Raw genomic sequence first — 26,332 nt, forward strand, 5'->3', positions numbered from 1 at the left:
ATGTTGAAGGATGGCTGGTCCAATTTTTTAGTTACTATGTGTCACTTGGTACTTTTAGGTTGCCCCACAGGATCTGGTATCCCACAGAAGACTTGGATTTCCGTGACCCTATGAGTCTATGACAAGCTGAGCCTTGAATTTATGATCTTCTGGGGTTAGAACAATAGGGCATCTTTGGAAGGCTAGCACTCCTCCCCTTCTTTAACTTCTCCTACTTTATTTTTGGTTTCTCATCTTTCAGTTGTGTTTTCTCTGTCCTCTCCTTGCCTCCCTGCAAGAAGTTTTCTGTGAGAGGTGTGTGTTTGAACAAAGTAAAGGTGTTTGACACAAGTATTTGTTAGCCTTAGAGCTCTGCTAGAATGTGGTGATTGGAAAAGGTGGTCAATGCAATCCAGGGCTTTGATGATCTCCTAATTTACTGCCGTAATTCAACCTGTAATAACCTGATTTCATCAGTACCCAAAACATTCTTTGAAAACTGAGGTACTGAGGTGGATTTTTTTTTTTTAAATGAGTAGAAAAGTAAAACAGATTGTGAGTTCTGGCAGTATACAAATAAAATGTCCTTATTTTGAGTTTCATAACTTCTCAAAATGAATTTGTTCATGTTTTCTGATTAAAAATAAATGAAGTCAGAATTTTATATATATATAATGATATTTCAACAACTTTTGGAATTTAAAAACACTGATATTCTTATGCCAGGCCAAATTAATTTGAGGATCAAGATCCAGAATGCAAGTAAAATGTCATTTATATCTTTGGGAAAGAAATAATGTATATAATAGTAATATGAGCTAAGATATATGCCTAAAAATATAACTAAACAATGGTCTACCAGATCTTCTAAGATTTAAGACTTTTTAATAGCCCTGGCTTTAACTCTTTCTTTTCTTTTGTGATTTAACATTTAAACAGTAATAGAAATCTTAGTCCTTAAGAATATGTGGAGTATAGAACAAAAACAAAATGAAGAATAAGAGAACTATATAATCAATTAGTTCTAATAAACAAATACTATCCCTATAAAAATTTTAGTGTACTTTCTTCTAAACTCTGGTGCTATGAGTTGGTTATTTTACATTTACTTATTCATTGTATATATATCCAATTTCTTTTACTGTTACAAGGCATATTACCACATTCTTGCATAATTAAAACAAGTTTTAGGTTTCTCTATCTTCTGGATGAGTTAACCTTTTATCATTATGTAATGTCCTTCATCCCTAGTAATTTGTGTACTCTAAAGTCTACCTTTTGAGATATTAATTTAGCCACCCCAGCTTCTGTGTATATGACATATTTTAAACATTAAACATTAGTTTATATGACAAACTTTTTCTTTCACTTTACTTTTAGCCTACCTACATTACTATGTTTGAAGTACATTTTTTGAAGATGGCTTGTACTTGGTTCATATCTTTTTGTTGTGGTTATTTATTTGTTTTTTGGTACCAGAGACTGAACCAAAAGCATTTAATCACTGAAGCATCTTTTTTTTTTTTAATTTTTTATTTTAAGACAGGCTCTCACTGAGTTGCTTAGGGACTCAATAAATTGCTCAGGCTGGCTTTGAACTAGGATCTTCCCTTCCTCAGCCTCCTGAACAGCTGGGATTACAGGTGTGGGCCACTGTGCTGGGCAGTTCGCATTCTTTTAATCCTTCTGACAGCCTCTACCTTTTAATTGGTGTATTTATAGTATTTGCATATAATATTATTAATACCTATTGAGATAGAACTGATTTTATTGTTCTGTTTATTTTCTTGTTTTGTTGTTGTTCCTCTCATTCCCTTTTCCTGCCTTCTTTAGGATTACAAACATTTTTTGGTATTTCATTGTAATTCATTATATTTTCACAGAGATCAATTTGTGTTGATTTTTTTTTGTCAATGTCTGCTCTCAGGGATTACAAATATACACACTTAACTTTTCATAGCCTACTTGGATTCAACAGTTTACACATGAAGTGGAATATAGAAATCTTAACCACAAAATGGGTCTCCTTAGCCTATCTCCTTTTTCATTATGGCTACCTTTTTCTCGAAAATCTTATTAGATAATGTTGTGGTTTCTTGCTTTTGACCACTTAATCTATTTAAAATAATACAAGAGTAGAGTATTTCATTCTATCTATTCAGATGTTTACAATTTTTCAACTTTCTTCATTCATTCCTTGTATTCCTAGCTTTTTTCTGTAATGATTTCATTTGTTTAAAACTTCTTTAGCAACTCGGAGTAAATGTATTCAATGCCCCCCACCCCAATCAAAGAATGGTTTTACTTTACCTGTATTCGTAAGGGATAATTCACTTTTTTCAAGATTTATTCTTTTTTTTTTTTTACTTTAATTTCAATGACTTGGTTGTAAAGTGCCAAGACATGGATATTTGGGGGAATTTATTGTTAAATATTCAATAGAAGACTTTTAGTTTGTTCTGTGTTATAATCAGCTTTCTCACCACTGTGATCAAAAGACCTGAAAAGAACAAATAGAGAAGAAACGGTTTAATTTGGAGCTCCCAATTTCAGAGGCCTCAGTCCATAAATGGCTGGCTCCATTCCTCAGGACTCAAGATAAGGCACAACATCATGACAGAAGGAAATGGAGGAAGAAAGGATCTGGGAACATGGCACCAGAAAGCAAAGAAAGAGCTTTGCTCAATAAAGACAAAATATATATCCCAAAGGCATGCCCAGAGGGACCCGCATCCTCCAGTCACACCCTGCATGCCTACAGTTACCATCCAGTTAATAAGGGGCTTAATGCATTAATTAGGTTAAACCCAATCACCTCTAAACCTATTTGCATTGTCTCACACATGAGCTTTTGGGGGTCACCTAATATCTAAACCATAACATTCTCCTAGATTGTTTTATTAATTAATATGTCATTTTATTGGATCAGGTAAAAGAGAATCCTTTTTAGGAGGTGTGGACTTACTAAAATTTCCTATTATTTTCTCAAATTTCACCAATAGCTATGGAATTCATGTGTCTAAATACATTTATGGCCTCTTTTTTAAATGGAACTTAATTAATTACCTCTTATTTTTAATCTCTAATTCTAACATAGTGGTTAACATTTCAGGTTCTGGACTGTGATGGACTGAAGACATAAGCCTACCATTCTCCAGCTCTGTGAGGTTTGGACAATTTACTTAACTATCTTGGTCAAGTTCTAGCCTTGATTCCTCATCAATAAGAGAGAAACTAACCATCACTTTACAGGACTATGGTGAGGACTATAAGCAACAAAATATGGAAATCACCACATACCTGACACAGAGTAAGCACTTGTTCATGTATTTAGTATATTCATCATCACCACAATTGTGACCATTAACACCAATTTCCTTGTCATCGAGGTAATGAAGGACATACAGCCTTAAGGAGAATGGTGGAAGGTTGTGGCATTACAATAGCATCACTGCTAAGTGACATGAAACCTTTCATCCTACAATAAATCCATCCGAGCTCACCATTTCATCATTATATAAGTTAATTGCCTTCTCTGTGAAACTGTTTCTCTCTTTTAAATCCATGTGTAGCTGATTGCCAGGAGTAATCATATTGCACGCATTCTATTGATTTGCTCACACAGAGCATGGGGCAGGGTAAGTGCACAAGAAAAAGATCAGGTTTTTATATGCTTTTAAAATGAGCTTCTTGTTGTTTCCAGAACAGCATGTAAAGTGCTTAGAAGTGGCCAGCACATCCTAACAACTGGAAAGCAGCTAAACCAAGTGAAATACGACAAACTAATGAATCAGTCAGAGAAGTGAGTTCACAGGGAAACTGTTGACCCCCAAAAATGAAGAGATAAAGAGATACAGAGAATTGTAACTTAGCAGAGCAGAACCCTCTCTGGTTCTCAGTGCTACAGTAAGAAAACCTGAACTATAATTGAGTTTTAACTGTAGTTAAAAACTCTGGGGTATTTGTTTTTCTGTGCCTAATTTATTTCATTTATTATAACATTCTCCAGTTCCATCCATGTTGCTGAAAATTACAGAATATCAGTCTTTATGACTGAATAGTATTCCATTACATATATGTGCCATATTTTCTTTATCCATTAATCAATCAATGGATAACTCAGTTGAGTTCTGTATCTTAGCTATTGTGAATGGTACGCCAGCCAATAAATGTGGAAGTATTGATATCTTTTTGATATATTGATTTAGTTTCCTTTGGCTATATACCTAAATGCTGGGAATGCTGGATCATATGGTGAAAAATGGTATCTGGGTTGGTACAATAGACTATTCTTCCTTTGGATTCTTCACAACAGATTCTGTGGTTAAAAGCAAAAGATCTTAACATGCTATACGATTCTTTGTGATATACGCAAAATGTTTGGAACGCTGGATCACATTAGTTCTATGAGCTCATTTTTAATTAGATCATTTGGGCATTATAAACTTCTGGGGAAACAAACCTCTAAAACTCAGGAAGAATTTTGATCACATTAATCACTTGTTTCTGTAACTTTGGAAAGGCAGTTGGACTAGATTCTAGAAGAGGCTTTAAGCTGAGCTCCAATTTAAAAATTGTAGGAATCAAACACAAAGGTTTCAAAGATGATTTTATAACTCAAAGTCTATTTACCATTAGCACTACATGATTAGAGTAAGCTATAGGAAATTTACTACCTCACAATATAGGCTCTGAAGCCTATTAAAATCTCTGGGTCTAAGTTTTCTCATTGCAAAATGCTGATACCTCATTGATAGCATTTTTATGTATCACAAAGTGTACACTTACATAATGCCTGGCATGTAGTAAATGCTCATATATGTAACTACTTACATTTTTCACATATGTTATCACGTATGTTAACCACAGTAAGCAAATATTTGATGATAAAACCTATTAACACTTGTAAACACCTTTTTAAAAAGATGTGTACATAAAACTGCAAGTATATTAAAACTTATGAGCAAAGACAATGTTTAAATCTGAGGCTCCTCTGATTTTTCTCATGTGAATTAGAACCAGAATTCAAAACTGCACATCTAAACTTTTTTGCCTAAAACAATCTCTTACCAGAAAAACAAAGCATATGTATTCCCCTTCCTTTAATATCTAAGTATTTTTCCCTGTAAGTTTTACATTGTACTAAGTTCTTTTTCCTCTTTATTCACTAGAAATTCACTTGAAATTAAATTTAGACTCTGCTACTTATTATTTATATGTCCTTAGAGAAGTTAGTTAACCAGAGATGTGGATACTTATATGTATTGTATAGGATTATTGTGAGGAGAAAATGAAATGATACATTTTAAATGTTGTGTTGAAACTTCAATTAACTTTAGTTTCTTCCTCCTCTCCTAATGTTTGAGAGTAGAGAAAAAAAGTTTTACCTGTAAATATTTATTCCAAAATTAAGGTGCATGGGAACTGTAGAATTTGTCAAAAGGAAAATTTCAGAAAAAAAAATTTGGTAGAGTAAATTTAGCATGAGTCTCAAATTTTTTCACTTACACCAAGCAATTTAAATAATTCCAATTACATGCCATACTTTTTAAATGTTTTCTTAAAATATGATAACTTGGAAAATATAGTGAAAGAATCAGCAAATAATTAACATGATTTACACTGGAAAAGATCTAGTTAGAAGGGAAAGCAATGTGGAGGTATATAGGAAAAAAAGTATATGATATTAAAAAAAGCAACATGGCAGGCATATATAGTGCCTGATCAGTAATCACATCCAACTTAATAAATATAAATACTCCAATCAAAAGGCATATATTGTCAGAATAGACTTTTTAGAAAAATGATCCAACCACATGTGTTGACAATAGACACATTTTGGATTTAAAGACACAAACAAGTTGAAAAATAAAAGGATAGAAATAGATATACCATGTACACAACGATAAAGAGAGGTGCAGTGGCTGTACTAATACCAGACAAAATATGGACTTCTTGCAATGATAAAAAGATCCAATCATGAGGAAGACATCGTATTATAAACACACAGGCATCAGAGGCTGAAAATATATGAAGCAGAAACTGACAAAATTGAAGGAAGAATTAAAAGTTCAACAGTAGTTGGAAATTTAAATCAATCCTTTAAACCCCACAATCTCTTCCTCATGTAGCCAACATAACATAACTCAAGAAACCACAGTGGGGTCTGACTCAGCTTCCTGAGACTTTTGTGCCATAGCTGTGTCCCATGCTTAAGTGCAGATGTATCCTTGGATATCATATGGTGGGTTGCATTATATCATCCATATCATTACCATTCGTGCTTTTCTAAAGGGCATATTTTAAAGATTAAAGATTTAAATGATACGCATTTAAACACAACTGCATCTTTAAATTAAAGTTTTCCAGCATGGTAACACATTACTGTAATCCCAGTGACTCAGGAAGCTGAGGCAGGAAGATTATAAATTATAGAGTTCCGCCCCAGCAATTCAGCAAGGCCCTAAGCAATTTAGCAAGACCCTGCCTCAAAACGAAAAATAAAAATGGCTGGGGATGTAGCTGAGTGGTTAAGCACCCCTGGGTTCAATCTCTGGGATTAGGAAAAAAAACTAAAGTACCTATAACCTCCCACTCAACAGTTACTCAGTGATATTCACTGCTCCTTTGGATTTTCTATTAACATTGCTCAATCAGATTCAGGAGATGTTTTATCCTCTGATTGTATACAGTTTTAGAGAGTGACTATGATTCCTATACTGTATCCTCCCAAACTGGTCACTGTTAGTTTAGAAATGGCCGTTTCTGGTGTTTCAACTACTTTCAGTAGTCTATTTCAGTATGAAATACTCAGCTATTAATTTACCCTTGAAAATTGTATCTATTGCTTTACAAATTTTCTTTGAATTAACAAAAATCTTCAGACTAGTACAAACTCTTCATGCAAAGGAAATTATGAAGACAGATTCAGTTATATCTCTGAATATTGATCTTCATAATTTTATACATTATGCAGCACAGTTCATTGGGGTTTTTTTAGTAATTTACCATATGTTTTCATAGTTTTCCTTTGTCATGATTCTTTGCCACTTTTTACCTTTCTCATTATTTGACCTTAATTTTTCAGTTTCCTTTACTAACTGTTTCTGCCATTTATTAATACTTCTCTAAATTCTACAATAGGCCCACTTTTTTTGTTTTTTCTTTCATTCCTAGGAAATTTAATTCTCCTTTGTGGTATTAAAGGCCTATAAGCCAATGATCCCCAAATCTCTATACTCTTATTAGAAAGCTATTCTACATTCCAATCTCTATTTCCACATTCTTAATCAATTCATTGGCATATTTCACAGGCATCAATTTCAACATATTCCTGAAATACTCAAATACAATCCCCCTGGTCCCTCATCAACAAATCTTCCTGTTGTATTCATTGCTTCCATTACTACACCAAGATCTATTTCTCACTTGAGTTATCCTTAATCTTCCCTATTCTTATTTACATCTCATTTTTCTCAAATATCATCAATGTATCCTCTAAAATGTCTCAAGGCATTTGTGATACATTTAAAACAGCCACAAATTATTTTCCACTACTCCTGCCATGAAGTAGTCAACTTCTCCTTTTACTTTGACTGCATTTGGACATGTGACTTGATTTGGCCAATGGGATCAACAAATGTGACCCCACTAGAGGCTTGCTAAGCACATGTACCTTGGACTAGTTCTCTTGGAACTATTCTATGATACCACCATGATCTAAGGAAGTTGGTCTAGCCTCAGGGATGAGAGGCCACATGGAAAAGAGAAGAGAGGCCTTTGCCCACAGTGGGCACCAATAGCCAGATATGTGAGGGAATCTACTTAGAATGTGGCTGGCAGATATTCCAGCCATGATGTGATTTCAATCACAGGAATGAGTTCAAGCAAGACCACTAATAGAACTATATCCAGCCAATCCACAGATCAATGAGAAAAAAACAAATGATTCTTTGCTGCAGCCACTTGTTCTTAAGTGGTTTATCAGGCAACAATAGTTAAACAGAAAGAAACATGATCTTTTTTCTTTCTTTGCCTGTCCTACTGGAGGCTCATCAATCTCTTCTGTAAATCCTATACGTTCCCTTCCAATTCATACAAAAACTACCATTTTATTACATCATCTATAATCGTATCATCCTCACACTTAGAAACTTTCAGTAAGCTCATTACTAAGAACAACAGCCCAAGTAATGCTCTCTCTCAACTTATTATTCCAGTCTCATTCTCTCCACATATACTATCCTATATTTCTGTAAGATTTTGACATGGTTTTATCACAACTTATCATCTATTTACATGTTATTTATGAATTTATTCCACTAGACTATTTTAATGACCACCATACCTAAAACACTATAGACATTAAATGACTGTTATATGAATACTTTACAATGACAAGGAACTCAGTTTTATATTGTTTTGAGTATCAGTCTTGAAAACAAGATACCTTTCTGACCAATATACAGATGAATAAAAAGGTTCAAAAACATTGAACCCTACTCAAGTCTAAAAACAGTGGAGCCCTTAAATTAATGTGTACATAGTTGATTCCTGGAAAAGTAAACTTTGCACCCTTGAGTCTCCACTTTCAAAACATTCTAAATTTGTCTTTTCCTAAAGAAAATTTAAATTTGTGTCAAACAAAATCAGGCTCTATCAGTGCTATATAGTTCCAAATAATATCTTTTTTAAAAATATCTTTATTTTTATTTATTTACTTTTATGTGGTGCTGAGGATTGAACCCAGGACCCCAAGCATGTGAGATAAGCACTCTACCACTGAGCTACAACCCAGCCCCTAAATAATATCTTTGATTCAATTTTTAAATATACAATGAATTCTTTTTCTTTAGACTAATGTAAAATTGTATGGTCATAAAATTGACAAATAATGCTTCTTATTGAGATCAAACCTTAAATAGCCCAATCCTCTCCCCAACTATCTTCAGAGAGAGCTTATCATTCCTGTAGGGTCGGTGTGGTAAAATCAACATAGTTAATCTTCATGTGTAAGAGTTGGCTAAGAGCCAATGGAATCAAAAGGGCAAGTCTGAGCAAAGAAGAAAACAGGCAACTGTAGATCAGCTCAGGAGTAAAATGCTCCTAAATAGATGCAATATATGGCAGCTTCTATTTTGTACAGAATGAACAATTCTAATGGACTGAGGAAGTCCCTCATTGGTTCTCCCATTTACCTTATCATGTCATGGGCATTTTACTTAATATCTCTAAGTCTTTATTAACTTTCCTGAAAAATAAAGAGTCATTATGCCTCACAAGGTTGATGGTGATTTAGCTTAAATATTATGTACATAGAGTATGTTGTACAATGTCTCATATATAGCAAGAAAGCAATAAATTGTAATAATTGTAGTTGTTGTTAAGTAAGGTTTTCAGATAGAAAATAGAGCAAATGCTTGTAATCAGTACTGGAATGTTGAAATGATATCCCTTAATCGAAGCTGGTTTGTCAACTATGGTATTAGTATGTTAGTATTGTCCTAAGTTAAGACTGTGGGGAAGACATTGGCAAGATTGTGTAAAATGCTCATGGCTAAGAAAAATCACATGGCAAAATAAATGAAAATTGAGTTGAACAGTGTCAGTTCCCTTCCTACAATTTGGAAGAAGCACTTCCTTAAGGAACTTGAGCACTTGGTTATGGAAAAACAGAGATTTGATTTACATTAAGGAAAGAACTGTTGGGTTGTTGGCTAATGGTGTCCACCACAGTTGTCTCTACATCTTTTCTGCACTTTCTCATCTCTGATTCTTCAACCCACTTCAATCTGACATCTTTCCCCTTTGTTCTTGAAGTCACCATCGATTTTTCTTTTCCTTCCAATTTTAGTTTTCAATGAACTTATAAACAAAAAAGCTCCCATTTCAAAATTTTAAAAAACTCAAGATCATATAGGAATTTACAATGATTATTTATCTAAGCAACATAATAAATGTTCAGTTGTAAGATGTGAACTAAATTTCTGTGACAAATATGCTTTTTTTTAAATAGCAAGAGCATTATAGAGTTAATGCAGAGACCTAAGGATAATCTAGTAGTCACTAAGTCTTTACTTAGATGCTGTTATTTCTAGCACAGTAAGCTGGCATAATCAAACACTGGAATCTCTGGTTGCTACATATAAAGAATGTGTTAAGTGAACAACTTGCAAATCCCAGGGGTGGAAAAACCCTAAGAATACACAATTGTGGGCATTTTTAACCATCACAACTGTGGCTGAAGACTGTTCATGCTGTTCTTCTGAAATGAGATCTCAAAGCAGTGCAGCACAAAATGAAAGGTTTTAACAAACAAACAAAAAAAGTACATGCACAATTTCTCCACCAATTTGAGTGTCAACCATTTAGTTAACTTTTCCACTTAAAAAATGCAATAGCAAACCAGACACCATTTCACTGTTAATATTCACAATTACAGTGGCTAAACTCATGATACAGCATCAACAATGCTTCCCAGAGCCAGTTTATACTGAAATTAAGTTCTTTACTTACACCAAGTAAATGGTGGTCCACAACCACTGGCTAGTTTACATATGAACTAAAATTTCTAGATTTGGGGAGAAACAAATGCTGCTTCAATCATCTGCTCTGCTTCTTTTGTTCTTCTATTAATGCTTAGAAACCTTTCATGTTACTCTTGGTTTTGTTGGTTTGCTTGCCTGTGGGGGATTGTACTGGCTGACCCTGCCCACTGGAAAAGGCTGCCTGGTATGCTTTCTGCTTTAACTTCTTCGTCCAATCAAATATGTAGTCATAATGGTAGTTCAGAGTCCTGAAAAGGATGCGGAATAGCTCCTTCAGATACTTGTAATCTGGGACTTCCTCAAAGGGCAGCCTACGACAATAGTTTAAGTATATAGCAAATTCTGCAGGAAACCCCTTACATAAAACTTCAACAGAAGTGGACCTCTTCTTTTCACTGATCTTTTCATATATTTGTTTCTTTCTTGCAGCATTTAGTCCTTGCCATGGCAGATGGGTTCTATTAAAATACATCAAAACATATCCTAATGATTCCATGTCATCTCGGCGACTCTGCTCAATACCAAGATGTGCATTGATGCTAGCATATCGGGCAGTGCCAGTGAGGGGTTTACCTTCCACATATGGTATGTGTTGCTTTGTCTTGTCGTTTCTGTACCTTTTGGCCAAACCAAAATCAATAAGGAATAACTTATTACGGTCATTCCCGATACCCACTAGTAAGTTATCTGGCTTAATGTCTCTGTGTATAAAATTCTTTGAATGCACATATTCAATTCTACTAATCATCTGGTCAGCTAACATAAGTACAGTTTTCATTGTGAAACTTCTTGAGCAGAAATTGAAGAGATCTTCAAGGCTGGGTCCCAGAAGATCCATGACTAACACATTATAGCCTTTTTCCTCACCGTACCACCAGATGTGGGGGACGCCAACCCCACCTTCAAGAATCTTATAGATTTGGCTTTCGATTACCAACTTGGAAAACTTGGCCTTCTGAGATTCTACCTTCACTGCCACTTCCTGTCCGGTGTTGATGTTAAACGCCAGATAAATGTCCCCGAAGGTGCCATACCCTATCTTCTGTACCAGTTTATATTTCCCTCCGACAACGACTTCGGCCTTGGAGCCAGCGCTGCTCGCCTTCCGGACAGACGAACATGGAGACTGGATCCAAGTCCTGAGGGGAGGACAAAGGCATCGGGGGCTCTTCCACCAGGCAAGGTTGCGGAGGAGGACAGCAGACAGTGGGAAACTAAGGCCTTTTCAGGCGTTTCGGGGCCTAGAATCAGCCCAGGGAACCCCAATCACGGACACGCAGTTAGGTTTCTTTTAGGCAGGCCGCAGTCTGTGAGTGGTTCTCGCGGTTACTTAGGTCACTTGTTTCTCGGCAGCCACCCCAGCCTCGCTTTCATGGTGTGTCCCGGGCTGAAAAGGGGGCGTGGTGAGTTAGGGCGGCTATACAGTTGCCACCACTGCCGCTGGGTCCGGCCAGGGGAGAGCCCTGTCACTCCTCCGACGCCGCCATGTTGTTTCTCCAGCGCCAGCCAACACAAAACGCCCTCAGACCCGGAAGCCGCTTCTTCACGTCGCAGAGCATGCTGGGAAAGGGATCTAGGGCTCTAGCCTGGAAGGGTCGACCCTGAGAAGAGGGCGGAGCCAGATCTTGGAGAGTTGCACGTAGCCCATGCTCCTTGCGTCATTGCATAGACATACAGCAGCCTCACCATTGATTTCAATTTGCCAAATCCTAATCTACAATTTTTAGTCCTCATCTTATACCTCCCAAATGACGTGATTACTCACTGATTCTAGAAATACTCTTTGTACCATAGGATGCAAAACTTTACTGGTTTTCTTCTTCACTGGTGTCTCCCTCCCTCTTGTTACATGACTTGTCCTCTTTTATCTGACCTAATGTGACTTAGAACTTTCATGTTTTCTTTCCTGCCACCTATATGCCAAAAACGCCGAAATTATAGCTCTAGCCCAAATTTCCAGACCTGTATGTGCCTTACTTGACAGGTTTGCTTGATCATCTCACTAACATCACAAAATTAACATTTCTAAAACTGAACTTTTCAGTTTCTTTCAAAACTTTTTCATCTCTAGCATCAAATTATTTCAATAAATGATACACACACACTTCTTAAGCCAAAAATCTGGGCACATCTTCACATATCTCTCTTATTCCCACTTTTAATGACCAAAGCCCACTGATCTTACCTTCAAAATACCCTGTTACTCTCCATTTCACTGCTAACATCCCCACTGTTGCAGTTCTTTCACCTAGACCAAATGCAATGGTCTCCTGATAATGTCTGTTTTCTTTTACTCTTAGCTCATTCCAATGCATTGTCTGTAGAGCAGCAGCCAATGTGGTCTTTTGAAGATATATTTGTTTTTATTTTTATGTGGTGCTGGGATCAAATCCAGTGCCTCACTCAGGCTAGGCAAGCGCTCTAACACTGAGCCACAACCCCAGCCCTCTTTAAAGATACAGATGAAATGGTGTCAATACCCAGCAAAAATCATCCTGTGACCTTCCTTTGCATCAAACATCTCTGTGACGCTAGGGCCTGCGGGATGTGTCCACTTCAACCTCTTCCATCTCCTCTCATGCTACATTTGCCCTCACTAATTACTTATGTCATCTTGGCACTTTTTTCTTTCTTTCTTTTTTTTTTTTTATTTTAGTTTCTTTATTGTATCACACTCTCCCAACTGCAAGAACTTTGTCATGCCATTCCCTGGAAAGCTATCTATACACATCCTACCTTCCACAAACAAACAGCTCTCTTTGCCAAACTCCTACTCCTGCTTCAGAAAGGCCTTTTCTGTCTTATTCTTGATTTTAATCTTATTAGAATACATCAATTGATCTCTGTCAATTATATTAAATTATAATTTATTTTTATTGGCATATTATAATTACACATAATTGTGAGATTCATTATGCCATATTTGTACTTACATGCAACACAATTTCATCAATCTTATTTCCAGTACTTTTCTTTTTTCTTTTCCTCTTCCTCCCTCTGATCTGCTTGCTCCACTGTACCAATCTCCCTTCCATTATTATTATTATTTTAATTAGTGAATTATAACTATATATATATGGTATATAAATATAATTTGTCTGTATACTCACACATGGAAAATCTATGTCAATTATTTCAGGGGAAATGATATTAGTAACATTTTATCTTTAACTTCTCAAATAGGAAATCCCCATTATTGTAATAAATAATATTTTTGGCAGGGAATTGGCAAGCCATCTTAATCAGAAAACTTCCTGGCTAACAATCACACAAAATTGAGACCACAAAGCATATCTTAAATGTTTCAGCACTTGGATTTTCCTAAATACTTCTTTTAAGTTCTTTCTGAACAACTTACACAAAGATCAAAACATGCTAATTTCAACATTGCTGGCCAAAATCATAAAAGAGCATTTAAAAAAGCATATGGATACATTTACAAACTTATAAACAACAAAATGTTTCATGGCTTTACTGAAAAGAGTCAATAAGATAAAAGATTTTCCTTGTTTGTAAGATGAAAAGATTAAACAAGATGATAGTGAAGATATCTTCAAGCTCTGAAAATTCTAATGTTTATGACCTTAGAATAAATAAATAATATATATTTCCTCTTCTCACCAGAAAAAAAAAATTCTTATTTATATGTTTCACCATAACAATAGTTTTACTTTATATTTTTAATATGTAGTATATTGAACTGGCTTATTTTTGCTTCTCTTAAAAGTGGAAATAAGAAAAAAGTAACTTACTATCCATTTTTAGCATAAACAAGTAGCCAAGTTGAAGTCAGTCTCCACTCCAATTTTTTTAAACATACATATACCCTCCACCACCACCACCAGGATGTCCATAATGGATACAATTATTCTACTCCTTTTGAAGACAACAGAGAGCAGCCTCCAGAAACCACAAAGTAAACACAACTCCTCCTAGAATCCATTTCATGATCTCTGAAATATCTCCTCTGATAGCTCAGCTAAAGCTAATGCCCATGAAGTCACTTTGCTCAGATCTTTATCCATAACCTTTGAAAGTGGTGCTAATAGTTAACAGAGTCAAAAATAAAATAAAATTAAGGATGCTGCTAATCCAGCAAAAATTCTAGAACTGTCTATGGTCAGGTCCCAATCACTTCAGTCATTAGATCCTCTTATAAGTATCAATGGTAGGAAATAGTGTCAGGAGGTATTTATGGGAAGCACTATGTGTAAATCTTGTAACAAGCCCTGAGGTACCTGAGCAAAGTCACCCAATTTGCAATGGAGAATATATGTCTTGTGAAATGCAACTCTTGATATGTTACTGAGCTACGGTACAAATTGGCAGGCAGACGACTATGGGAGAGCAAATGACTATACAGCTAGAATTTCCCATCATGAGCTGAATCCTGTCATATCTGCTAATTCCGATGGCTGAGAACCCATGTCATCACTACTGCAGTGCACTTTCATGCCCAGATGGGGATCCCTGAGGAGTAGTTTATGAGTATGCAAATATCCAACTGTGGCTTAGTGATGGGTCAGACTATCATGGCCTAACTCATAAGTTAGCAATTAGTAGAAGTTTTTTACCACATACCTGGTTATCTGCTTCAGATAAAAAAAAAAAAAAAGTGGTCTGAGATTATGATATATAAGGAGACAAGGACAATGACAAATAATCAGCTAGCTGATCAAAGTTTTATAATAACAAAGATTAGAAAGATCAGAGACATAGAAGTCTGGTGGAAATAATATATATGGATAAACATATTGTGGACATAAGTGTGAAGTCTTTGAATTAAAATTTTGCACCAATCCAAGAGCTCGCACCATAGAAGAATCACTAAGTAACCAGGCAGCCAAAAGGACTCAGCTGATGTCAGCCAATCTCTCTCTTTGGCCACTCCTATGCCGAAACGATGGACACATGAAGAAGAGATAGAATTTAGGCATCAGCTCAATAGCATGGGCTCCCACTTTTCATGATGAATGTAGCTACTTCTGTCTCTTAAAGTCCAGCTTGTCAGCAACAAAAACTGATGCCAAATCCATGATATGGCACCATTCCACAAGAAAGCTATTTGGCCACTCATGTCACTTGTACACAGAAAAGACGTGTGTTCTAGTCAGCTTTTTCACCACTGTGACCAAAAGACCTGACATGAACAACTTTAGAGGAGGAAAAATTTAACTGGGGCTCATGGCTTTAGAGGTCTCAGTGTATAGGTGACCAACTCCATTTCTCTGGGTCTATGACGAGGCAGCACATTAAGGCAAAAAGGTGTGGCAGAGAAAAGCAGCTCAGGATATGGCACCAGGAAGCAGAGAAAGAAAGCTCTGTGACCTACCTCCTCTAACCACACCCTACCTGCCTACAGTTACCTACCTACAGTAGATTAATACCCTGATTAGGTTAAGACTCTCATGAACCAATCATGTAACCTCTAAACTTTCTTGCATTGTCTCAAACATGAGTTTTGGGGAACATATCATATCTAAACCATAACAACATGTGATTGTCTCTGGTAGGAATAGACCTGGGTATGGATTTGTCTTTCCTGCCCACAGTCTCAGTCAATATTACTATCCACGAGTTCATTTTATTTGCACAAGATACCACATAGAGCTGAGTAAGTATGGAAGTGGGCACAGGACAAAAAGATGCAGTAGTCAAAATATGTTCTGTAAGCAGCCATCTTGACAGAGTGTTGCAACAACCTCATGAAGGCATTAGTGAAGCTCCATTTTCAAGGTGTTGCTTTATGGAGATGGGGCCATATCCTCCAGAATGCAATATATATACTACTATTCAAAGATTTCCACATTGTGTTGTGCTCCCAGCAAGAAGGCATTGAGAAAAACAGAGAGGAATAACCCTGCTTACCATCACCTTCAATATTGCTTGGAAATTTTTATCTCCCATCCCCCAAACACTTGGCTCAGCAGTTTAAAAATCCTGGTCTCCAAAGAGGAGTACTTCTTCCAGGGGACACAGCAAATGTCCCATTAAGCCATAACTATGGCTTCCCTTGGCACTTCATTCTCCATGTGTCCAGAAAACAGTAAGAAAGAAGAGGAGTCATCACCTTGGCAGGGTAATTGGCCCTTGTCACCAGGAAGAGACACACTATTATGTAATTAGAACACAGAGAAACATGTATAGAACCCATGAGTGGGCATCCCTTGGTACCCTGTAAAAATTATAAATGTAAATGAACAAGTTAAACAGACCCAGCCTGAGAAAGTCACAATGACGAGGGTCATAAAGTCTTCATGTTAGGGTTTGATTCTCACCACCCCAAGTCACCAAGAGCAACAAAGAGCTAAGCAGCAAATGGTAAGGGGAATCTAGATCAGATAATATTTTGGGAAGGTATCAGTTAGGACTCTGAGACCAGCTTCAGCAACAAGAGTAAAGTGGGTATCGTTACCTCTCTGAGTTCCTCCTGGAATTAGACTATGGAATTATGGAGGACAGCTATTTCTATCCAGGTGTTTATAAAACTGTAGACATAAACAACGAAGGGTAGACTATTATAACATGGAAGTGCACTGCCTATATTCTTCTGTCTACATCGCTCTACAAGGAAGGGTATACTCTTCCATTGGCCCAAGTGCTGTCCCTTCAGGAACTGCCTGCCTACAGAGAGCTGTGTGTCCTGGAGTGGCCCAAACCTAACATTCTGATCAAAGCGTGGATAAAAGCGTTCAGTCAATAAAGCCCAGTACCTTAGAGCTGTTTTAGATCCAGAGCTCACTGTCAGAATAGGCAAACCCCCTATAAGTTCTGCATCACAGCTCAACTTCTCCTGCCCCATTTTATTTCCATGCCTTTTATTCTACAGTTGATTTCATTGCCAAGCATCCTCCTCTTTAAACTCCATCAAAGAGCATAAAAGAGCCCAACCTGGATTATTTTTTCTGAATAAAGCTCAGGGCAAAGAGTAAGACTGGGAGGGCCCCAAACTACAGCAAGAAGTCAGGATAATTTCACAACCATACAATTCATTTCTAAGTATGTATCTCAAAATTATCTTAGGTTTGTACTTTTAGCATTATAATAATTGAAGTAGTGTGTATATGAATTCTCAAATATCTTTGGCTGACACATATAAAATGTGTATCGTGTATATTTTAAAATTCGAAAAATTTCACAGGCAAAAATTATCTAAAAGTGGTTCAGTGGCCAAAAAGATTTAAAACTGTAAAAAACATCAAAAAGAAAGCATAGAAGAAAGTCCATGTACACAAAAGGTCCCAAATTTAGGATAGTTCAACTTACAAGTTTTCAACTTTATAATGGGGTGAAAATTAAATACATTTTGAACAAATTATATATTTAATGTTGAATGTTGATCTTTTCCTGAGCTAGCAATATGCAATATGGTGCTTTGTTTTGATACTGGGTAATGGCAGCAAGGCAGAGTTCCCAATAAGCCATGCAATCATGAAGGTAAACAATGGATACTCTACAGGGTGCTGTGTTGCTACACAATGATGCTTGGTAGATTAGGTGGATTAGCATATTTTGATTTATGATATTTTCAAATTGTGATGGCTTTATTGAGACATAATCCCATCATAAAGCAAGGAACATCTGTATTAAATTTGGGAAAATAAAAGCTAATCTTAAATGACAGTAGGTAGGGATCAATGATTCCCGAGAGCTATGGGTGAAGTGGGAAATGATGACAAATAGACAAGACTGATGGAAATATTCTATATCACGAGTGTGATATTGGTCACACAGGGGTATGTAGTTTTTTCAAAAGTCATAAAACACTTCATTGAAAAATCTATGAGTTACTCTATGTTCATTATGCATTAATAAAGTTTTTTAAAAGAACTTTTACATTTTATTTTATATGTCTTTTAACCAAGTGAAGTAGAAAGAGAAACTAAAGAAGATCATTTGTGTACCTGTGTTCATAGGAGCTTTGCACAATAGCTGAAAGATGGAAACAGCCCACATGCCCATCAGTGGGTAAATAGATAAAATGTTCTGTAAGGTATTATTTAGCCTTAAAAAAGAAGCAAATTATAATACATGTTACAGCATGATAAACCTTGAAAGCATTATGCTAAGTGAAATAAATACAAAAGGACAAGTACTGTCTGATTCCACTTATATGAGATTTCTAGACTAGTAAAATTCATAGAATGGTGTTTACCAGAATCTGGGGGAAAAGGGAGTGGGGAGCTAGTAACTAAAGAGGACAGAGTTTCATTTGGCTGGTGAAGATGGAAAAGTACTGGAAATGATGGTGGTGGTTATCCAACAATGTGAGTGGATTTAATGCCACAGAACTGTGTGCTTAAAAATTGGTAAATTTTATGTTATAGAAAGGAAGGTAGTGAATACAATGTAGGAGGATAAATGTGGGCAACTCATGGAAATTAATGCTTTGTTTTATGAATGGGGAAAGTGTGGAGACCATGATAAGCTGATTTACAAGGAACAGTGGAGCAACTCTGGCCATGAAAACTGATAAGCAAAGGATCAGGGAGGTTAAAAAGGAGGAAACTTCAAATAGCTACTGTTCTGATCAACAGGATAGGTGAACCCAACCACCCAGATGATTATCTTTAGAAATCAATGTGTTAAGTCTGCTTTCAAAGGTTTATGTTTCCATCCCCTGAAAAGCTCTTAATGGAAGGGTGAATTTCATGAGAAATTGCTGAAAATTTGGCTATTGGAAAAATCTTTTGGATTTGAATTTTATAAACTATCCACACAACAATTTCCCTGTGGGCTAAGACCAAAAGGTCTTTAAATTTGGGCTAACATAAAACCAAATTCATAAGAAGAACACGGGTAAGTTGCTAAGATTCAGAGGAAATCCATAGGACACAAGAATCAGCTACAGTTACAGGCCCTGAAGCCATGGCAACAACCTTGGCTCCACACAGATAGTAATAAGCCACTTCAAAATCACTGGGAGCTGAGCCAAGAGAGGAAACACTGAGACAAGGATTCCGTAAATCTTAAGGATAAACTTCTCCCTGCATGTGAAAAACAAAAGACAAGTTCTAAAGCATTTTCTTTGATTTCTTCTGATCTTTCTAAATTTAAGAAACCTACCCCCAAAGTCTGGGGATCAAGCCGAGTCTCTCAAAGGAAAGGACACAGTGTCCCAAAGTCCTTAACTGGGGGGTCCATTAAGCATCAGTTCCTCCCAGACAGACCCTAAACCCTGTGACCTGTTTTGAACAAAGGACAATATTCAAGAATCTCAGGATCTTTTAGATGCAGGATCAAGGATAACATTATTTCTGGGAAACTTAGATTTTTTAAAAAAAGAGAAATTGTCTAGACTATTGAAGGAGATGGAAGGGAAACTAGCTGGAGTTGCCAGGTTGTGGTAATTGCTAAACACATATTGCCTAGACACAGAGGGCCAAAGAAGCTTTTCTTAGAAGTGGTATCTCCTATACAGGAGTGTGTAATCACAAGGGACATATTACAATCCTAGTGAAGGTAGGAATAACAACAATTGGGTATGCTAAAGAGGAACTTCTAGAATAATCCTGTACCACAATTGCAAATATGAAATGATGCCAAGTTACAGAAGAAGTACAGCAAATTACATAATAGCGGTGTTGAAGAAACTGAGAAGAACCCACATACACCACTAGTCCCTTTAACAAACTGGTTTGTCTAGTCCAAAATGTAGGTGGACATTACATCAGCTTTCTACTAATCCATGATACTAATGTAGCAAACACAGATCTCTGTTAGTTTTGGTCATCAGTGTAGTTTGCCTTCCTTTGGCCAGATTTATACTTTTATTGTCCCACTACAGGGATAAACTCTTCAGGATAATCTAGTAAGGCAAAACTTAAACATATGTTCTTGACCTACTTCAAATAGAAAATACATTCATTTCATAGATGCCACACTGATTAGCAGAAATAACTGTATCCAAGGCTGTGTCTTCTCTTATTAGTTTGATGGCTATAAATCATAGGTCAATTTGACAGGGAAAAATTCACCAAAAAATGACTTTCCTGGGAGTGTTATTACTTGAAGTAAATAACTTATGCACTGAATGAGACACACACATGCAAAAAAAAAAAAAAAAAACTATCCTTGAAAGCCACATCACTAAATAGAAGGCAAAGAAATTTTCATGTAAGGATATTGACATATCTGGATGGGTATTATGCTGTAATCTTATCATTAAATTATATAGCATTCTGATTAATGTGATGTCTTAAAGTTTACACAACCACTTTTCTGATTCCTTAGCATATAAAACGAAAACATGAGTCCCCAGAGGTCTACCCTTGACATAGGTTGACTGGCATGTCCCTAGGCAGGTGACAAAACTGTCAAGTTTGCTTAATGGTGTACTCATTTCAAAGGGCAATTGCCAGCCACTCATTATGCCATAGTTAAAACAATAATTCACGGATAGAACACTAAGCCCTTTTGCTACCAACTCTGATGCCTGATTACTTTCAAGGTGGAATGAGATGTTAGATGGAAATAATGTAACCAGTAGAGAGAGAGAGAGTGATGCTCATCTCCAAAGAAGTGCAGCGACTTCACAGAATTGTGCAGCACTACAAGAGCCAACCCTTGGCAAGAGCACACTTACTGATACTCAAACATCTGTAAGTACAAGGCATGGGGTGTGACTCAAATCTCAGTTTCAGGACAAACAAAATGATTGGTGGCAGAGTCCTACTCAGCAAACAATTTATCTCCTTAGTAATTCTCCCTTCACAGTACCACCTCCTGTAACTCACATCCCAAGGAGATGAGGTAACAATTTGACCAGCAGATATTCTAGAACCTCACATATTTGGCCATAACTACCACCATGAAGAGATCTAATGCAATGAAAAATAACCCTGAATGTTTATTTATTAAAGCACTGCAGGGAATGTAGTAAAGCTGGCTTATTAACTGAATTTAGCAAAAAGTACCATAGTTCTTTGGGGGTTGGGGGGAGGAGGGAGAATGAATGGTTAAGAAAAAGGTAAATAAATGCTTATAAAATTTCATATTTTTATATTTTAACCATATTGAAGGTCAATTCATTGATTAAATAAGGACAGATTCCTAGTATAGTAGCATATACCTGTAATCCCAGAGACTCAGGAGGCTGAGGCAGAAGGATTGCAAGTTCAAAGCCAGCCCCAGCAACTTAGTGAGACCTTAAGCAACTTAATGAGACCCTGTCTCAATATAAAAAAATAAAATAATAAGGGCTGGTGATATAGCTCAATGGTTAAGTGCCCCTGGGTTAATCCCCAGTACCAAAAAAAAAGAAAAAGAAGATAAGAAAGAACAGATGTTCATTTCTGGGTATCGAAAATGTTAAAACAAATATCCAAACTCACTTTGATCAAATGGTTGGGAAACTACATGCAAGCTACTCAGAAGCCATAAAATTTCATATTCTTATATTTTAATCATGTTGAAGGTCGATTCATCAATGAAATAAGGACCATGGAGAAAAGCCATGGTCTCAGAGTATCCTACATTAAACAGCATCTACAGGTAAGGGAGGTTTGAGTCCTTTTTATTGATGAGTGAGGTGTGCCAGGTAATGACCAGGACAAAAGAGAATGCTCAACCATAAAAGACATAAATCTGTTCTATTTTAGAGACTATAAAAGCTAATTGATGGTAATGAAAATTGATTTGAACACATTCTAGGACAGTCTCTGGGTTATTAATGTATCAACATGATCAAAAAACACTAGAATACTTTTAGCAATATAGTAATGCAAATTAAATAGTTTTATTTACTGAGTAGAATAGTCAATAAGTGTGTTGCTACATGTACAAGGCAATGCACATCTTTCATGAATCGTTACATAATGCCTATGGGGAAGCAATATGAAGGATACAAAGAATGCCTTATTTTGAAGCTCAATAGATTTAACTGGTATTGGAGTCATACCAGACTACCTACTTGCTCTCAAACTTTTAAAAATTAGTGGCAGATAGAATTTTGGTTAAGTTTGAATAGAATTATACTAATATGCCTGATCTATGTGGGAAATAGTTAATTCTGTCTGAGAGACGAGGGTGCTTTGACAATAACATGGCTTCCCTACAGGATTCCTAAAAGTATTCACCATAAGAAATGCAATATGTGTAACACAATAACTTATATCCTATGTATCTAAAAGTCATAACAGAATGTAGGCTGAAAGATTAAGAATATAGTCACGCACATCATTTTTTACAAAACTTGGTTCTCTTGCAGAACCTCCATTGAGAAAAGCTAACCTGTCAATATTTGTTCACTCTAATGAATCACACTATGCAAAATTTGTCTGTTTCTTCAAACTAAAGTTATGTTGGGCAAAAAATAGTCACAAGAACAATGAAACTTGCTCCAGCATGCTCTAGGGGAAAAAAAGTAAAGCCGTGTTTTAGAATAAATTGTGGCAAATTTTGAAATTTCATACTAGAAGATGAATTGGTATCATGGATAAACACAACCAGTTGAAACTGTTTCTTCATTCAGTACTATTTTGTGATATTATTTACATTTTCCCAAACATGTAAAATACAGAAAACTGTTAAGGAACTAATACTGTCTAGATATGATCTGCAAAAGTATTCTATTCAATCATAAGTGAACTGTTAAAACTATTGAATTAAGTATGCATCTGCCTTTCTTCCCTTCAACTTCTTCTGCCTTAACCCTGTGTACATTACTCATCCACAATAGGTTTGGTTAATACAATTAAATGGAAATATTATAATGTTATTGGTTATAGGTTCTATAAAAATACATATCTAAGTTTGTTTTAAAGAAACAGAGGTGATATACTGAATTCCTCCGGTCATTGGGACAAAATATGTTTTACCCATTTAATTATACAAAAAAAAAAATGTAATGTTCACCAAAGTTCCATAACTAGTAGTACCATGTTGTTATCTAGAGGAAAGTGAAGTTCCTCAGTCTCACATATCATACATCTTAAGAGCCAAGGTATCATCCTTGCTAATCCCAACCTGTAGATTTTTGTCAAGAAGGAATTGAAATAGAACCATATTATAAAAAGTTAATATTAAATGGAAAGGACATTAGAAGTCAAATGAACTTGACATTAAGGAAAAATATATTGCCCAAATAAATAACCAGTTTACAACTTGCAAAGAATGGTCCTCTTAGCTGCTTCAATAGAAGTGGCCACCTTTGAGAGGTTTGAGTCCTCATTATTGATGAGTTATGTGTCACAATTTTGAGTATCTTAGCCTATTGTTAAGTTAGACAAAGATCCTATTCATTCAGTTTTACTTTGGATAATAAATAAAAATAAAATACAGTTATGCCTCAAAGAATCAATAGAAAAACTGAAAGTGGAATGTGTGGGGGAATTTTGGCAAATCCTACACTTGCAGCCTTGAGGGTATTTTGGATGTTTGCAATGCATGACAAACCTGCCCTCACCTGGAAAAAAAAATGGGCCAATGTTCCAAGAAACTGGTACCGACAAGCCCTGGACCAGTCAACTACTAAAAGATAACTAGAATAAGGTACAATATGGGATGGAAACAAATACATGAGATTCCTCTATATTCATGCTGGGTCCTTTCTGATATTTATATTAGAGAACAGAAGAAGTTCACATCTCAGTTCCTTACATGAAAAAGACAATAAATTTGATTTGATGTCTTCACTATCATTTGTTTCAGATACAAGGGAAAGTGATTACTTCATTGAAGTAAAGATGTGTCCAGGCCACAACTATAGGCCATGTCCAAAAAGGCATTCCATTTAACAGTACCAAGTCTGGGGTCAGAGATGAAGACATATTGCCTTCATTGCTTATAGTTTAGAAATTTTGAAAAAAAAATAATAAAAACACCAGTAAATAACAGAATATGAGGTCACATCTATTAATAGTAAATGTTCCCTCAAATTCACAAATGTATTAGTTACCTATGCTTGTACAATACTTACTATAAAATTATTTGCATTAATTATTTCATTTTTCCTGTTGGTCAAAGTTCAGGCAGGTTTTAGTTGGGCCCTTGGTTCTGGGCTTCACAGAACTACAACCAGCAGGCTGCATTCTTGAGACTTGATGGTAAGGATCCTCTTCTAAGCTCACTTAGGCCGAGCAAGGAATTAACTTCTTGCAGTTATAAAACAAACTGAGGGCCCCATCTTTTGGCTCTGTGTCTGTTGGAGGCTGTTCTGTACTCCTAGAGGCCACTTGGGGTTTCATAATGTAGCTACTTACTTCATCAATTCAGCAACAAGACTCTCCAATATGCTAGTAAAATAGAGTCTTAGCATAATCACAGACATATCATCTCTTTGCTGTATTCTGTTTCTAGAAGGAAGTCACATGTACCTCAAAAGGATTGTACAAAAATATGAGCACCTGTAGGCAGGGATTGTGGGCAGGGACAAATTTAGAATCTGTCCACTATGGTTGACTGCTGACCTTTCATGTGAAAAATCCACTCACTCTCTGCCAAGGTCTTCAAGAGTATTAACTCATTAGCAACATCTGAAAATCCAAAATTTCATTATCTAAATCAGGTATAGGTATGGATGAGTGGGGGTAAGTCTAACACCTAGAGTAACATTTCTCTTGATCTATGGATCTGTGAAACAGAAGACAAGTTTTACACCCCCAACACTCTCAACATTCAGTAGTAGGATAGAAACAGGATAAAAGTTGTCAATATTCCTATGCAAAAAGAAGGGAATGGAAGGGGTAAAAAGGAGTTATTTGTCCATAGAAATTCTGAAATCTAGCCAGACTAATACTAGGAGTTCCTTATTAAGGTTTAAGATCTGGGATTAATTCTCCGTGACTCTATCTGTCCACTTTATTTTCCTTACTTTTAGCTCCAATTTTGGGCAGGATTTCCTTTTATGTTAGCAAAGATGGGCCTAAAGTTCTAAATTTTCGTGGTTCTTAATCCCTTCCATCTCAGAAAAGAACCCATCTTTCTTTAGAGTTCCAGCAAGAATCCATCCGGGAGGGTTTGCTTGGCAAACTTGGATCCCATGCCAATCCTTACATTAAATACTGTGGCTTAGATGATATATACAATTGGCCACCATTGACCAGATACTTATCTCTAGAATTTAGGATTAGTCTTACTAGAACTTGGTAAAATTCTAAAGTCCACTATCTGTCCACTTAAAAATGTTTACTGGTATAACACAGAAAATGTTATAGTACTGTATTATGAGGGAAAGATTTTCAGATTTGGCTCCAAGCAACCAAAATTTCATGTGTGTGTAACTAATATTCTAATTTCTGCTCCAGTCCCTCCCTTTCAACCCTTTCACTTGTAAATAATTAGTACTCTCATTTCACCTTCACATATCTGCAATGTGTTGACATAGTCCCTCCTTATTCCCCAGTCATCATTGAGAAAGAACAAAGAGAGACACCCTCTACACAGTATCTCCATTAGAGAAGGATTATTCAATGCAAGGAATTAATTTGAAGGAAACAACCCCCACCCCCAGCAATGTTTGAAGTGAACTTTTAATATTCATGGACACCAAGACAGGACTTTTACAATCGGACCCTGAGATTAGAAAACAACATCCCACAACAACACCATAGGATACAGTGGACCAGCAGATGTGGAGTAGTGGAAACAAACAGGTCACGATCAAAACAGAGACTATCCCCTCAACTACACTGATTAGATGTTAAGCTACTATCAAAAAATCACCAATTGATTAGTATGCACATTTTTTATTAAATAGATCTATCTCCAAGTAAAAATGCAAATACTTCTCATACCAAAAGTTTTAATTAATTATTCTCAAGGTTTTTTTTCTTTTTTTTGGTCATAGTTGTCCTGGGTGACTTGTT

The 26,332-nt window shown here is 36.1% G+C and overlaps 1 protein-coding gene across 1 annotated transcript; it reads right to left on the reverse strand.

Annotated features, from left to right (window-relative positions):
- Positions 1–10,522: 10,522 nt before the first annotated feature.
- Positions 10,523–12,085, reverse strand: LOC107142608 (casein kinase I-like). Its single transcript, XM_048791765.1, has 2 exons — positions 11,997–12,085; positions 10,523–11,665 (listed from the first exon to the last, which is right to left on the reverse strand). The coding sequence occupies exons 1-2, from the start codon at positions 12,083–12,085 to the stop codon at positions 10,618–10,620; spliced, it is 1,137 nt and encodes a 378-aa protein (XP_048647722.1). The 3' UTR covers positions 10,523–10,617.
- Between the last annotated feature and the right edge of the window lie 14,247 nt (positions 12,086–26,332).

Source organism: Marmota marmota, unplaced genomic scaffold (genome assembly GCF_001458135.2).
Source record: "Marmota marmota marmota unplaced genomic scaffold, marMar, whole genome shotgun sequence".
NCBI lineage: Eukaryota > Metazoa > Chordata > Mammalia > Rodentia > Sciuridae > Marmota > Marmota marmota.